This window comes from Schistocerca cancellata, chromosome 3, assembly GCF_023864275.1.
Source record: "Schistocerca cancellata isolate TAMUIC-IGC-003103 chromosome 3, iqSchCanc2.1, whole genome shotgun sequence".
Taxonomy (NCBI): Eukaryota; Metazoa; Arthropoda; class Insecta; order Orthoptera; family Acrididae; genus Schistocerca; species Schistocerca cancellata.
Genome location: NC_064628.1, coordinates 170,141,469 through 170,157,065, shown reverse-complemented (window position 1 = coordinate 170,157,065; position 15,597 = coordinate 170,141,469). Strand labels below are relative to the sequence as shown.

At 36.7% G+C, this 15,597-nt stretch overlaps 1 protein-coding gene across 3 annotated transcripts in view; it reads right to left on the bottom strand.

Moving 5' to 3' along the window:
- Positions 1 to 2,587: 2,587 nt before the first annotated feature.
- Positions 2,588 to 15,597, bottom strand: part of LOC126174800 (cholinephosphotransferase 1) — a 154,059-nt gene continuing 141,049 nt past the window's right edge. For all 3 annotated transcript variants that reach the window (XM_049921172.1, XM_049921173.1, XM_049921175.1), the window contains one exon: positions 2,588 to 3,357. In XM_049921172.1, coding sequence (XP_049777129.1) covers positions 3,266 to 3,357 — 92 coding nt within the window. In that variant the 3' untranslated portion in view covers positions 2,588 to 3,265. The remainder of the gene's footprint in view (positions 3,358 to 15,597) is intronic.

Here is a 15,597-nt window from a genome sequence, read left to right as displayed (position 1 = left end):
TAAACTATAAATCTGTGGAAAGCTCACCAAATTTCCATCAAATCTCCACTGTGTGCAAGTATAAGCAGAAACTCATCATTGACATACCAACACCCTTTCCTTATCTACAAATGTGTTGCTCTTTAGCACGTGTGAGCAATCAATTTCTCCAGTGCAAGTGGAAGTAAATAAGTGGAGACTGTTTCATAAAGTTGACAGTGGGCTAGGACTTGAACACATACAACTTCCTTTTGAGTAGCCTGTTGTTCTCAGACAAAGTAGAACTTTTGAAATATTTTTTAAATCACTATGACACCACAGACTCAAGGGTTAAATATACCTATCTCATAACAGAAGTCCATCAACAGTTAAGTTATTGTAGACAATGAAACTGCAAAGGTACAAAGGGTGATCAGACTTGAACCTGGGACTTTTCCCCTTGTGCGCAAGTGCTCTTTTGACTGAGCTATCCACACACAATCCAACTTCACTGCTTTACATTCACCAGTACCTTATCTAATATATTTCACAGTTTTAATCTGCAAGGAAGTGTCAGATCAGTGCACACACCACTGCAGAGTGAAAATTCATATACAAACTATTAACAGGTTTGCACAGGTGTAACTGTGATCACTACAAAAGAAAGAAGGAGATGCTTGAAACTTTACGTACAAACATAAAAAATGTGAACGATAACCATATTCGTCAATGAATTTTTCAATGAAAGAAAAAATGTATAACTGAAGCAGTAGTAGTAGTTGGATTTTTACAGTATACAGATTGCAGAGGGTGAGAGTTGTATCCTTTCTTGCTATGAAAAAGGAAGAAGATGAGGGTTTTAAAATCTGATCAATGATGCCTTTGGACTGAATACAAACTTAGATTTTGCAATGATGAAGAAGGAAATATATTGCACCATTGTCAGAGGAAGCATCCCAACAATTGTCTTGAATATTTTAAGATAATCTTTGTAAACCAAATTTGGATGGCTGGAGGGGTTTGAATCCTGGTCCTCCCAAATGTGATTTTAGTGCCTTAACCATTGTATCAGCTCAGCTGGTTTTCTTGCAAAATTGAAATAATTAACTTTTCAGTTTTATCATACTTGAACTTCAAAACTGATACAGGGTTCTACAGTAATGAAGCTGATGGAAATCATGTTCACCAAGATCCTTTTCTTGCTTAGAGTTTGCAAATACTTGTAGATTCCTATGGTGTGTATGAAAGGCAGGGTAGGGGAGGTGAGGGGGGAGGGAGGGGAGGGGGAGGGAGGGACAAAGGGGGGGAGGGAGGGACAGAGGGGGGAGGGAGGGACAGAGGGGGGAGGGGGAGGGAGAAAGGGAGACACACAGGGAGATGGAGAGGGGGAGGGAGACAGACAGGGAGATGGAGAGGGGGAGGGAGACAGGCAGGGAGATGGAGAGGGGGAGGGGAGGGGAGAGAGTGAGAGAAGGGGGATGGGGGGAGGGAGGGGAGAGAGAGAGAGAGAGAGAGAGAGAGAGAGAGAGAGAGAGAGAGAGAGAGAGAGTGGGGGGAGGAGATTGATTATGCAGCACTGTCTTTGCTTAACTGTGACAAATAAGTATCCACTAATACGTTCATGCAATTTTTTTTTTATTTGCTGTAAAAATCTAACAAATTCAAGGTGAAACTCCATAGTCTGAAATAATATGTTTTTTTTTTCCTTTGTTAAGTACTAACAAGCAGCAAGAACTCATTAAATAAGGAAACTAGTCACTGGCTTCCAAAGTGAGCCATGAAATGTAACAAAATTTTCTAACAAAACATTCCCAGAGGATTTGCTTGAGAATCTTCTACTTTCAAAGAATTTAGCATTGTTACAGTGAATATGACACATCAAAACAAATTACTAACTGGAATAAAAAAAGGTAAAAACACTATGCACTTTGAAATGAGATGTTTTAAATGTACACAATTTCTACATAAAAATTTGTCAAAAACTTAATGCAAATTTTTGCAACTCTACTTCAGTGTTGACCTATATACAACTGTGTTTAAGTCATTGAGAACCTCCTGAAGTAGACTGGGAATGGGGGAGGGGGTGGGAGATGGGAGAGGAGTTGCATGAAAAATAGGAAAAACTACTTTGCAAAATGTGTGTCACTCCATCTGTGTATGCAGTTCACATTTTGTGAATGATGTAATGTAAAGTAAAATAAAGGTCACAATTTACAATATATTTTTCTGGATATTGTTATATAATGAAAGACTTACTGTTTCATTAATAAACTGTTATCTGGCAGCTTACAGAGTATTTACTTGGTTTACATGCTTTGGGTTAAATAAGAAAAGTTGTGAAGCCTCAAAGACCACCACACCTCAAGCCTTTCTATTATGCCTGTGTCCTTACAACAACTTCTTGCAGTTACTGAAGCTTATATAACAAAGTCTTCTCAACTATAGGAAGATTATGATAAAGTGTTAAATAAATTCAATCATACAGAAGTAACAAAACATTGACTGGATTTCTAAAAACAACACAGCTTTTTTGTGTACCACTGAAATACTTAACAACATTGAAATTTATTCCTAATGAGCTGTAGTTCATTTTGGGAAGAAATGCACAGGTTTTATCAAGCAAACTCAGTTTTATAAACCAATAAGCAATATCTATTTTATATCTGACCATTTGTTGCTATCATATCATTACACAAAAAACAAATTCAGGATAAAAATAAACATGAAAGACTTCCACACATTTCCACAAAACAAATGCAGACAACACGCAGGTACTTAATGGGTTCATGCAATCCCCTTGATGTAAGTTTTGGGCATTTTTAACAATGACAATTGTTTGCCCTTTGCATTCTGCAATTGCTATAAATAATGTACAATAATTGTAAGTTGCTACTTTTGTGTATACAATGAGAACTATCCACACCATGAAACAGAAGCTTGAAACACCAAAGCAAAGGACTGGGGCAAATTGAAAAAAACTCATCTTCCAATAAAAATGAGTTTTCAAATGCTGGCTATGTGCAACATCAGCAGCATTTGACATAAGGCACATGACCTTAGATATTTTAAAAATACTGAACCATCTATCTTAAAGACAAATATTCTTACCTTTTAGAGCAATCCTGATAAGACTGCTATGAAAAAATTGCAATAGCCAATTTCTCTCTCATTACTGCCATGCATATTATGAGTCATTTAGCTGTCAAGTAAGTCACTGTTACACTGCAAAAGCAAGAAATTCCTGAAACCGCATGCTGTACTTGAGAACAAACCGTAACACGCACACACATTTCAAGAAGTCTAAATTTCAGGATATTGTATGATCTTGTGCATCTAATAGTGGGTGACTGTCATCGTCACTTGAGCAAGAATCATTTTCTTGAGGCGCCTCTGCTGATGCTGCAATAGAAATTAATAATACCACTAATCATTCACACACAACATTACAGGAGGCAATACACAATGAAACACATGAACGACACTCCTACAAGGTAAACGGTACAATTCGACACAAGAGATGCATGCACACATGCAACACACTAATTCCATTGCCAAATGCACCACATAAATACAAAACACTTGTCTTTACCAAATGCATGCGTTTATCTATAAAACAGTTACTCCAAAGAAGCCACACACGAATTTGATGTTTCCTCAAGCTACCTAAGGAAAAAAGAAAAACTTTTTATTCTGTGCAAATACTATCATCTAGAATTAAGGTACTTAAAGAACAGACGTACTGTATTCTTGCACAGGTATGCGGTAGATTTTATAAATGCACAGCATAAAGTTACTCCCACAATACATGATATCTCAGAAATTATCACTCTACAAAAATTATTAAAAAGTTTACAGAAAGTTTTCACACTTTGTATTGATTGACAGCTAATTGAAATGCAAATTTCGCACACAGACAAGGCAATACCAGTTTTACACATACCAATTTGATATGAGTAGCAAGATGTGTGTTCTCATGTCTGAATATGGTCAGTACTGACTGAAATTAAAAACCTGCTACATAAAAAATGAGTCTGTAATTTGTAACTGGAATAAAAAAAAATCGTAAGCAACAAAATAAATTCAGCAGTGCTCGTTTATTTGATGTCCTGGTCAGAGGAAAACATTGCGGCTAACTCAGAAATCCTACCAGCTGGTCACATGAGAATCAACAGTGCAGCATCAATGGAGCTCATGCTTCGCATCCAGCACTATTGACGCAACAATGATTTGACCAAGTAACATGGTCATGCGTACAGCATCATATCATATCAGTGTATCATCTAGGCTGAATTTTAACTGTCAGATCCGTATATATCGAGTTTGAGCTGTGCTGATCTCCCAGCTGTGAAACGAAGAAATGTAGTGTCTATCAGTAAATATTTGGATTCTCTTGGGATGGACTACTTGCACTGGTGATGGCCTTAGACAGTGACACACAAACCTTTCTTGTACTCTCTTTGGAATAGATTATGTACCACTGATAAATACCTGGTGGAGAATGGGCTCCACTGACCTTGGAAAGACTATAATTACAATTGTGCTGTATTTATTGTTAGCAGAAATTCTTCATTGGACATAAATATTAAGCAACCATATAAAATGAGTTTGAAATTGATGAAGAGGTGCCAACAATATCCGCAGCTCATATAACAGCAGAAAATGTAATTGCTGAAGGGCCATCCCACAGTACCTACACAAGTAACTCAATCACATGTGATAGTTGCTCATATTCCAATCACATGTGATTGTTGCTCACATTCAGTAACTTTCACCGACACTCATTTGATGAAGATAATCAATGAGAACATTGCCAATATCCACAGCAAATGTTTGAGATTCTTGTTTGAAATCCTTTATGTTTACAGTACCAGTGAAAAACTGATATCAGCCACATTACAGTAGCACCTTATAATGATGTCAGACTGCATGGGAATAAAAATGAATATACAGAAAATATAAATGGCTTGTAGTGATAATTTGTCAAATGTGTACTATATAATAAAATGCAACACCTAACGGTATATAACTAATTTTTAATAATGTTCCTTAATATGAAGCACACACTACCACACTCTCACCTTACACCAGTAACTATTTTCCCATTAGATGATCGCAGGAGACTTTATGACTAAGAGTAATCATCACACACATATGTTTCACCATTATACTTAGGAAACATGTGAATGCAATGAGTACTGTGATGTTCATGGATGTGTACATTAGGGCGTCTGTATGGTTGTGTTTGTGAACGTATGTACCATCTCTAGTGAAACAGCAAAAGCTCGAAAGCTGGTATAAATAGTTTTCTGTTGCTTTTTTCTATGTGCCACGTATCAGTTAGTTCTAAGTGACTAGTTGCCTTTTCTATATTTTTCGTATTATTCCATCCAGGATTTTACATTATGAATGCAATGAAGACAGATAAAGAAACAAAGAATATACTTCCACTTTCTATTCCTACATTCTATCTGACATGTATTTACTGATTGCCCCTTTACAGGCCAATCCAACCTTTGCTGATTCTTTCATATGTAGTGAATTTGGCTTAGTCATTAAACTTCTGTTCTGTGATTGTTAGCTGGCAATTTAACTACAGGACTACACTTTTTAAAAATTGTAACACTAATGTGTCTCAAAGTTCAATGAAATTGGTCATTTATTTATGGTAGCTCAAACGTCTTCACCTTTCTCTCTGCATCAATTACGTTCCAAAATAATCACTGACATATTTCGGGCTCTTTCAGTAACATATCTCATATAGCTTACTCTTATATCAGTAATATTTTTAAAAAATCGAAAAAATGTTCATACAACACATAAGGCAGGCACATACCCCTCACACCAGTAAAATTTTAAATATTTAAATATTATACATAAGGCCTGCAATACGGATAGTGTCACTCTCTTTTTAGTAGGCCCACGGCAATAACAGTTACGAATCTCTGCATCTGTATGTCTTTGCACTCATTGTCAGGAACAATGTTAAAGAAGGTATTGTCAGGGAAGCAATTACGAACATGATACCGGAAGTAAGACAAACATTGATTCCAAGGCACAAACTAGCAAGAACATAAAACTTCCACAAAGTGAATGCCCTAAATTTTTTTAATAAAGTTCCTTTGTTTGATCCACACCATTTAAAAATTTCTAAATAAAAGTATAAAACTGGATGTCAAAAAACTATACCTTCATCTATTCAATCTAATGGAGTTCAACAGTATGGACAATGTTGATTTTAGTACTGAAGATTGTGGCTGTACTCTTTCACTGTTATGAACAATATTGATTTTAGTATTTAATATTGTAGCTGTAACCTGGGCAACACAACACCTATGTACATATGAAAGGTCTATTTCCTGTAAAATGATCACTGGAAAATAAATAAAGATTAGACTAAAAATTCTCATAACACAACATAAGAGGTGTTACTTGTTTCTACATCTGCATTTTCTCCATGAAAACTTCTGTTTGATGTGTGATGGAATGTACCAAGTACAAAAACAATCCATCCACACTATAAATGTTAATTCTCGATATGTGTAATATTCGTACTTGAAACTGCTCTGGAATGTAAGGCAGGTATTTACATAATCAAGCTTTTTCATTTTAGAATCTAAATTCTTATCACCCCCCTATGAAGAGAAATTAAGTTTACACTTAGATCATATTATGTTTAAGAAAAAACTCGCCAGAACTTTGTGTTTCATAAAATAACTCACATAAATTGTGGGGAACACACAATCAGACTAACTTCTCCTCCTTCCCCCATCCTCCAGCCCCCCATCCTCCAGCCTGGGGGCCACGTTTACCCTCTAGTCCACATCATAATAAATGACAAAGGACAACAAATATAGTACTGAAACAATTATTGAAAATGGTGGTTTGTATGATATTTTTAGTACATAATTTGTATTCTGATAATGTATTTGACATGCTCATGCCAAAATTACAAGGACACTAGACTCTGAAAGACTTACAACTGACCTCAAAATCACAATATTCAGAAAAATCTTTTGTCTATATAATTACTCACAGAAACTTAACATTTATGAATAAGTAATGAATTCAAGGCAAACAACAATATTTTGCAGAAATAAATGATCTTCCAACTCAGAACTCAAGGACAAAAGTAAATTTTGCATCATGTGTCACAGCCAAGAAACAAAGATCGATGAAACTTGGAGAATACATAGAAAGAAGTGCTACATTATAGTACAGGAGATAAATGAAATAAATACCAATGAGATGTAGATAAATGACACTTTCATTCAAAGACAATAATTACATTAAAGTAACTGTGTTTCATGATGGTACCCTGGAATTCACGAAAGGTGAGACACGATTCTTAATAGGGTGTGTGATCACTGCAGAAAGCAATGCACACTATGCAACGTTGTTCCATGCTGGCCACAAGATTGATAACGAGTTTTTTTGACAGCTGCTGGATGGTCCTTGGTGCATGTGAATGTGCTGCAAAATGTCTCCCCAACACACTCCACACATGCTCAAAGGAATTTGAGTGGGGGGAATGGGTAGGTGAAACCAGTCATTTGCCAAATATCCTCTCATTCCAAGAACTCCTTCACTTACACAGTTCGCTGTGATTGCACATTGAAATCCATAAAAATGATGTCATGGCCAAAAGCATCCCTGAAAAGATGGACGTGGGAAGCTACTCTGTCACAATAGCATTGAAGGATAAGTGTACCGTGTTCAAATATTTGGAAGTTCATACACCTATGCAACATTATATGTGCCCTCGGGTAATGAACCCAGGAATATAGCTGACCATGATAACTTAGGTGGTCTCAGTGTTATGGTATGGTGAGGCGTAATGTTGCATGGACATAGTGACCCCCAAATCTTCTAACATGGTATACGCACTGGTCAACATTATTGTGACATTGTACTCCTTCCCCATGTGAGGCTCTTCAGGGGTATATTTCACCCTAACTTCATTTTTATGTGGGGCAATGCACAACCGCATTGAACTGTACAAGTGGAGTAGCTTTTTGAACAAGAGGATATTTAGTGAAGGGACTGACCTGGCCTGCCTGTTCCCATGGTTTAAATCGCAGCAAGTGCTTGCAGGTTGCATTGGAGAGTTGTATTGCAGCATACCTACATGCAGCAATGACCATACAGCAGTCGTCAACTGTGTAGGTAGAGGAAAGGAACACCTTCCTATAAGAACTCCCTATCAACCTTGTGGCCAGCCAAGAGCAAAATGCAGAAAATGCAATGTCTGTGGTGTTAACACACCATTTAGAACCATGCACTGCCTTTTGTAATGCCCATAGGACCATAATAAATCACAGTGAAGTCAGTACCATTACTGACCTTAAGTAAAACTGTCATTTGTGGGGTTCATCTTGCTGCATGTTTCTCACAGTTAGCTCCCGTGCTATACTGTAGCACTACTTTCTATGTACGGGCCAAGTTTGAAACTGGTACACAGGGGTATAAGTACATTGATAATAACTAAAAATGGTTGCAGAGAAAAGGAAGCAGAAAGATGGTTAGCAAAAAATATTGAATATAAAGAAATAATTATGAAGGAGTGAGAGAAGGAGGGTGTTGGGAAGGAGTGAGAGAGATGGAGGAGGAAAGGGGAGGGAGGGAGAGGGAGTAGGGAGGGGGGGGGGCAAGGGGCGGAGCCTTTGGTATGAATTAGTCAAAGATTGAAATAATGACAGAAAGGAGAGGAAAAGGGAGGCATTAGCTGCTACAAAGGGATCACTAGGAGAAAATTGCTGACAGGGAGTTTTGGAAACAGATGGGGTGCAGCTAAACAGTTGTGTATACAATGACCTATTGCTTGTCTGGTAAGACTGTGGAACGTACTGCTTGCGTTTGTTATCGGTATCTGTAACACAATTATTTAACCACTGATATCTGAGCAATTCACAGATTACACCTACAGTGTGCAGAAACTGTTTAGAAAAGTCCATTAAGTGAATTTGCAATTGCGAATAAGGACAACCATCAGCTGTACGTAATTAGAAAAGTAGGTTGGTTTGAAGATAAATGACCTTTACCAGAGAGGTCCTATCACAGATTGTCTCCCATTGATTTCGTCTGATCTATGATTTGGCTCAACCAGTAGGGTTATTTCAGAACCTAAAATGGAATTTGAACTATGCTACAATTTTCAACAAACACATTTTCCCACAGGTTAAACTCACATTATGAAGGGGGAAGAACTTACTATGATTAACAAATGAAAAGACTGCCAAATCCTTAGGTGCAAATTCTGAAATTCACTGAGATACGTAACATTTTCTGGCTCTAATAGCCTATAAAATTCTAAAGAAATTTCTCATGATTGTGTGTCCAGCAGGCATAATGTAGAGGCACTTGTGTGTGTGTGTGTGTGTGTGTGTGTGTGTGTGTGTGTGTGTGTGTGTGTGTGTGTTTTAAGGATATATATCAAAAGCTAGCGCATTTTCTTTCTCTTTTGTGTGCACCTGTCCCTGCCGACGAATCAATGCTTCTGTTATTCATGATCTACTTTACTCCTAAATGATTTATATTCTATCAGAACTTTCCTACATAATTTTTCACGGCTTAGGTAAGACTGTCTGTTATTATCACACAGCTTTCAACTTTACCTGTAACTTTCTCTGCTTAATGATAAGGTATACAGGTTATTAAAAACAAAGCGTCAGATATTTTGAGGGATGGTATGGTCCATTCCATGAACAACGGCAGTTCACGCATGTCGAGGCACGGATGGAGATTGCATTGTTGATGAAGCGACAGTTGCAGTATGCGCATGTGCACGCTTTCTGCTTGAAGAAAGCATATATCTTGCTAATTATAAATCTAACTTGCTTATGCAGAATTTATCACTTACCACCAAAATCAGTGATGACAGTTCCGAACAAATGGAGATGAAATTGGGTAAACAACTCACTGCCACTACATTTAATGCTCTCATTAGCTACGGCATTCACAGAAGAGTGCTCAGAACACTACTGCACACTCACTTGATGTCGGAGAATACGTGACGTAGGTGCACATAACAAGCCTAAACTCGGCTGCCATTATTCATGAATCCAACTGCAGTACCCACCAAAACATGAAAAAAGTCCCATAAACAAGGGCTCTAAAATGCACACTTTATGAGCAACGAGCACTTGTTATCTTCAGTACTATGAAACACAACTCTTCTACTGCAAGCTCTTTGATTCCGTATATTGGGGAAAGGGGGGAGGTAATGACATGGACCAAACAAGAAAAAAATGTTGATGAATATAGGCTCTAAAATGCATCCTTAAGAGCTATGAGCACTATTCAATAGAAGAAACGTTTCACAGTAGTGAAGATGAACAAGAGCTCACAGCTCTTAAGGTATGCATTTTAGGGTCTATGTTCACTGGACATTTTTTTCTTGTTTTGGTCCATGCTATCACCTCCCAAAATATGGAAAGCAAAGAGCTTGCAAAAGAAGAGATGTCTTTCACAGTATCGAAGAATTAGTTCTCATAGCTCTTTAGGAATGCATTTTAGAGCCCATGTTTATTGGGCTTTTTTCTTGTTTTGGTGGATACTACCACCTTTCAAAGTATTCGACACCCTATATATCCTACTGACAACATTCAACAGTCCCCGTCCTGACGTACAACAATCACTCCATCTATCTGGCATGACAGTCTCATTCTTAAACTTTTCAATGATACCACATCACACGATCTATCTCAACAAAGAGGTTTTGTTGGAATAACTATAAAAACTTGATTTTGGGATATTTTGCATTTACATAAAATAAAAATGGTCCACTAGTTTCAAAGACTGGCTATCAAGCCACTGTCTGCCTGTCTTACCTCTCCCTCTGTTTCTGTTTTCCCCCCTATGTCTTCAAGAAATCGGAACAAAATGGGAATATTTAAATTCAGATAACAATGGAAGTATGAAGCACATTATTTCCTCATAAAATAGATTGTCATTTAAGCCCAAATATTTACCATTGTAAATATAGAAATTATCTTCTAAATATGAATTACACATACAAATATATTTTAATTTTCCGCAAAAGGATTACACTCCCAGTAGCATAATGATTTAGCTGTTAACAAGAAAACAATGACTAACGAGTTTCTCAGGCACTGATGTCAGGTATTAATCTCCTTCACAGTTAAAAATGTGCTACTGTATCGCTCTACAAACATAACATAGTAGAATCAACATGCCTCCTTACCGACCTGAAAAGTAGCTGATAAACCACTATTAAAAATAAAAGATGAAGAATGTCAGGAATTTGTAGGTAGTGATTATTCAAAAAATACAGACAATGAAAGAAACAACCACGGGCGCCAATGTAGTAGTAGTTATTAAGGACCTATCATTTCATAAAGCACTTTTTACAGCATGTATTACGCATTACTTTCACAAACTGGCTATTAATTCTTGCTGAAATTTTTGTGATGAAAGAAGCACAACAGCTACCTGTGAAATGCAATATAAGATATTTAACAGTCACATTGTTATACGTATACTTTCACGCAACTTGCACCCTGTGTTCATTTCATTCTGGTCTTTAGACAGATAACAGCACATGAGTGAGTACATGTCTAATCAAAAATTAGAACAGAATCGCTGGCCAGTAACTACATCAGTACCACTGACAGGTACACTATCCTAGCTTTCAGAACTATTAGTTATGTACTGTTCTATGTGCCTATCAGCAACTGTCATTTTTCCTGTAGGTTAAGTACTGGCCAGCAATTCTGGCGTAATTTTACTGAATACATGGTACATCTCTCATTCAACTGATGAATGAATTTTTGAAACCGCCAACACTGGAGATTAAGTGTGTATACCTTTAAGTTTGATATATGTATTTTTTCATTTTATGTAATTATCGGAATCAACTGAACGTTATGTAACAATTTACAGTCATTTAATACATATTTAACTGTTTTCTGTTACAAGTGACCCACTGACTGGAAACTTTCCCATACATAAAATTTCAAACACAATCAATTTACCAATTGTGCAGGTGAAGAAATCTGCAGGCATCATAACAAACTGTTACAGTCATCTGACAGTCATCCAAACCAAAAAATCTGGTGCTCAATCCCGTACTTCATTTTGATATGGGAACAAAAGTCAGACTGCAACTGAAAATTTATGTAGGAGAAATTCTACACTCCCACTTGGGGTGGGAGGTGCGCACGCATTCCTGTACTTCTGCTCTGTTCCAAAAAGTCACCAGATTTCAAACATCTGAAATATGTCCTATGGCAGGTGTTGTTTATAACATAAATCTGACTAAAAAGGCATCATAAACACCATTTTCTTAAGATAATTATTCTTTAAAGCAAAAGCTGGTTCAAGCAGCGCAGCAAAGAGCGTTTTAATAATGTTCCTACTGAAAAGTGTTACACCCTTGCCAGCCAGTTATTCACATACTAAAAGAATTGTTATAGATCAACATTACAGTATGTAATAGATAAAATTTTTGAATCAACCAGGGAAGGAGCCACTAACCTTGGAAACTGTAAACTGACAATACTGAGTCAACCTACAATGCGAAAATACTGCAGGATGTGCATAGATGAAAAACTACTTTGTACAAATATTTTAGCGATCTAAACTAACATCCTATCTACTTTAAAATGATGTATATACACTGCTGTCAATATCAATAACCAAATATAGCATATGACACAATAAATCATATCTTAATCTGTTACAGGCCCTCAACTAAAATGAAAGACAACTGATGTGAGGAAAGGAAAAAGGGGGGAAGGATGGGTCTGAAGATACCTTACAAGATCACTCCAAAAAGAAAGTTCACACTGAAATGATACATTAATAGAGATACACGAGGATAGAAGAAGATAACAGAAATAAGGCAACCTTCACCAACAGCTGACACGTGGAGCATTGCCCGATGTAACAGCATAAAAAATTTCATTTTACTACAGTCGAGATGGCATAAGAAGACCCCGACAGCTCACAGCACTGTTGCCAGCTTTACACTGCTGTAGGAAATAATAGTAGCCATATACAGAGGTGTAACAGTACTGGTGTGTTGCTATAGAGGTATTTACAAAATTGTATTATATTGCTGATGTGAGAGGCAAGCTAAGCTGCCGTGCCCTACCCACTGCAACAGTAAGGGATCAGCTTATGCCAACTCACTATAGCTTTCAAGTGCAGAGTGGGACATGGTGTGTGGGTCAAAGAAACAGAAGTATGAGAGGTCAGGAGAGGAGAGGAGAGGAGAGGAGAGGTAGCTTTCAACAGTGGTTGAAAAATTAGAATTAAATAAAGAAACTGTTGGGGTAGAGGATAACATAAATAATCAACTCAGCCAAAACCTAGTGAAGTTACATTACACCAACTGACTGAAATATACCAATCACCTGGAATTTACATGTAAATAAAAGGAGTGGTTGCCATTCTTGATTGTTCTGAGTATGTTAGATATTAAGACCATCAAGTTAAAAGAAAAAGGAATTTTTATGACAATTCTTTTTTTGGACTTTATAAAGTAGTTGTATGACTTACTAATGGATTTATGTTGGTGCTCTAGTTTTGCCACTTAAATGTGTGTGATGACTATGTTTGTAGTTCTATCATTCAGTCAATGCCACAAAATTAGGACACACAAACAATTTTGAACTTACGAACAAAAAATTGAGTAATCCTTTTTATTCTGTAGAATATTTTATTTTGCACTGAAGTTTCTGTTGCAGGTTTAAGAAGGTGAGTGGAATAAGCAAATAATGAACAACAATGCTTAACAAACCAACATATGTATTAACCTCCATTATAAAGGGAACAAAAAACATCTTGTACAAATGCCGAAGCAATTATAACAAACAGTTTAACATATCTGAATGTTCTCTTAACACTGGGGTTAAATAAATACTGCAAAAATACTAGTGTAGTGTTACAAGAGAACATTGCTGCCAGAATGGGAAAAATAAAATAAACTTCATAAAATTTAAGCTGTGCATCATGCTCAAAAATTTCTGGAGTGATTAACATATATATTTATTTTTTGGCTAAATCACACATTATATAATTAAGTACATAATACAGATTTCTGAGTGGTACACAGATTCAGTTCTGAAAGATATTCAACTGATAGCTTTGAGCTGAACAACTGCCACATTAAATTACTGTCTCAATTTAGGAAAGCTGTATCAAGTTAAAAATACACATATTCATCAAATGTCTCCCATGCAGCTCTGAAGAGAAGATTTTACACTGAACTTTACAAAAGCTAAGAATTGACAATGCCAGTCTGCATTTGCCACTTATTAGGAGAAGCATGTGATTGTAATGAATTTCAATGCTGTTCACTTCATATTATTAGTTTAAAAAGAGTCATCAAAATGAGAACTTTTTCAAATCAGTGCAAGAAATTCCTTTAACAGAAGTAATGTGAAATGAATCTCAGGTATGTGAAACAAATCTCAGATCTGAAACAGAAGTACAACATGGAAATTCATGGACTAAAGCAACCTCCACCACAAATTAAAAGGTGAACAGATGTTTAACACCATATTGCAATGGTAAAAACACACAGAAAAATGCAGAAGAGAAGAAATAATGTGAATGAAAGATAATAATGACTACAAGAAAACATTGCTATAGGGTTAATGACAACACTTGTGCTTACAGAATGACCAAAAGTACACACATGTCACTACAACATTCCAAACTTAACTAGTTGCAATTCCCTGGTAGTATTATCAGGGCATCATTTCAATGGCAGTGTCTCCATTTATACCAAGGAACCCCTCATGAGCTACATTTTACCAAAAGGAATAGAAGGAAAATTAGCGTTGAATGTCCTGTCATTAGAGAGGGAGCTCGACCTCAGATTGGGGAGGAGATGCTATCAACAAATTTTGTATAACAACATATCTCCTTTCTGATGGGGAAAAAAAATTGAAACTGCAAAATAAAAAAAATTGTACAGGAAGTAGATTTTGATTGTAACACCATATTACAGGGTACAAGCTAGGAATCAAGGCACATGTCTAGAACACATGACACACAAAAGTGCACAGTAGCAAAAGAGAGAGGCTGTTAATAAGAAGTAGTTGTTACTTGGCTGGTGCAAGGAGCTATTTCAGTAAGGAGGCAAAAGTTAGACAAGAGAACGCCACTAAATGGTATTGTAAAAGACAATGAGATTTAGAGGGAGGAGAGATATGAGAGCAACAAGGAGGAATTTAAAGAACAAAGTAAGGGGTATAGCACAAAGCAAAAATAAACAGTAGAGGTCAGAGGCGAAGGGGAAGGGATACAGCTTGAGTGCTTGCTGTGTCTTAAGTAATGTCTGCACCTGTCACACTAACATTCTACTTAATACCCAACTTCTATTATTCAGTGATTTCTGCCCTTTAAGCTAGTTACATGTCTCCTCTCCTCTACTGAACTCTGATCAATTTGAAATACAAACAATGTCTCTTGCATCCCATTCCTCTCATATGCCTCCCACCCCAGTCAATCTTGGCTAAATATCCTGATGACTTGCTATGTTTTTACATCTATCTTCATTTTACATTCCAGCGTTCCTTCTGAAGATTAACTACTTCCTACATGATATTCACTTCTTACTTTATTAGAAGCGTATTGTGAAGCCTTAAACCTACACTAAGCATGTGGATGACA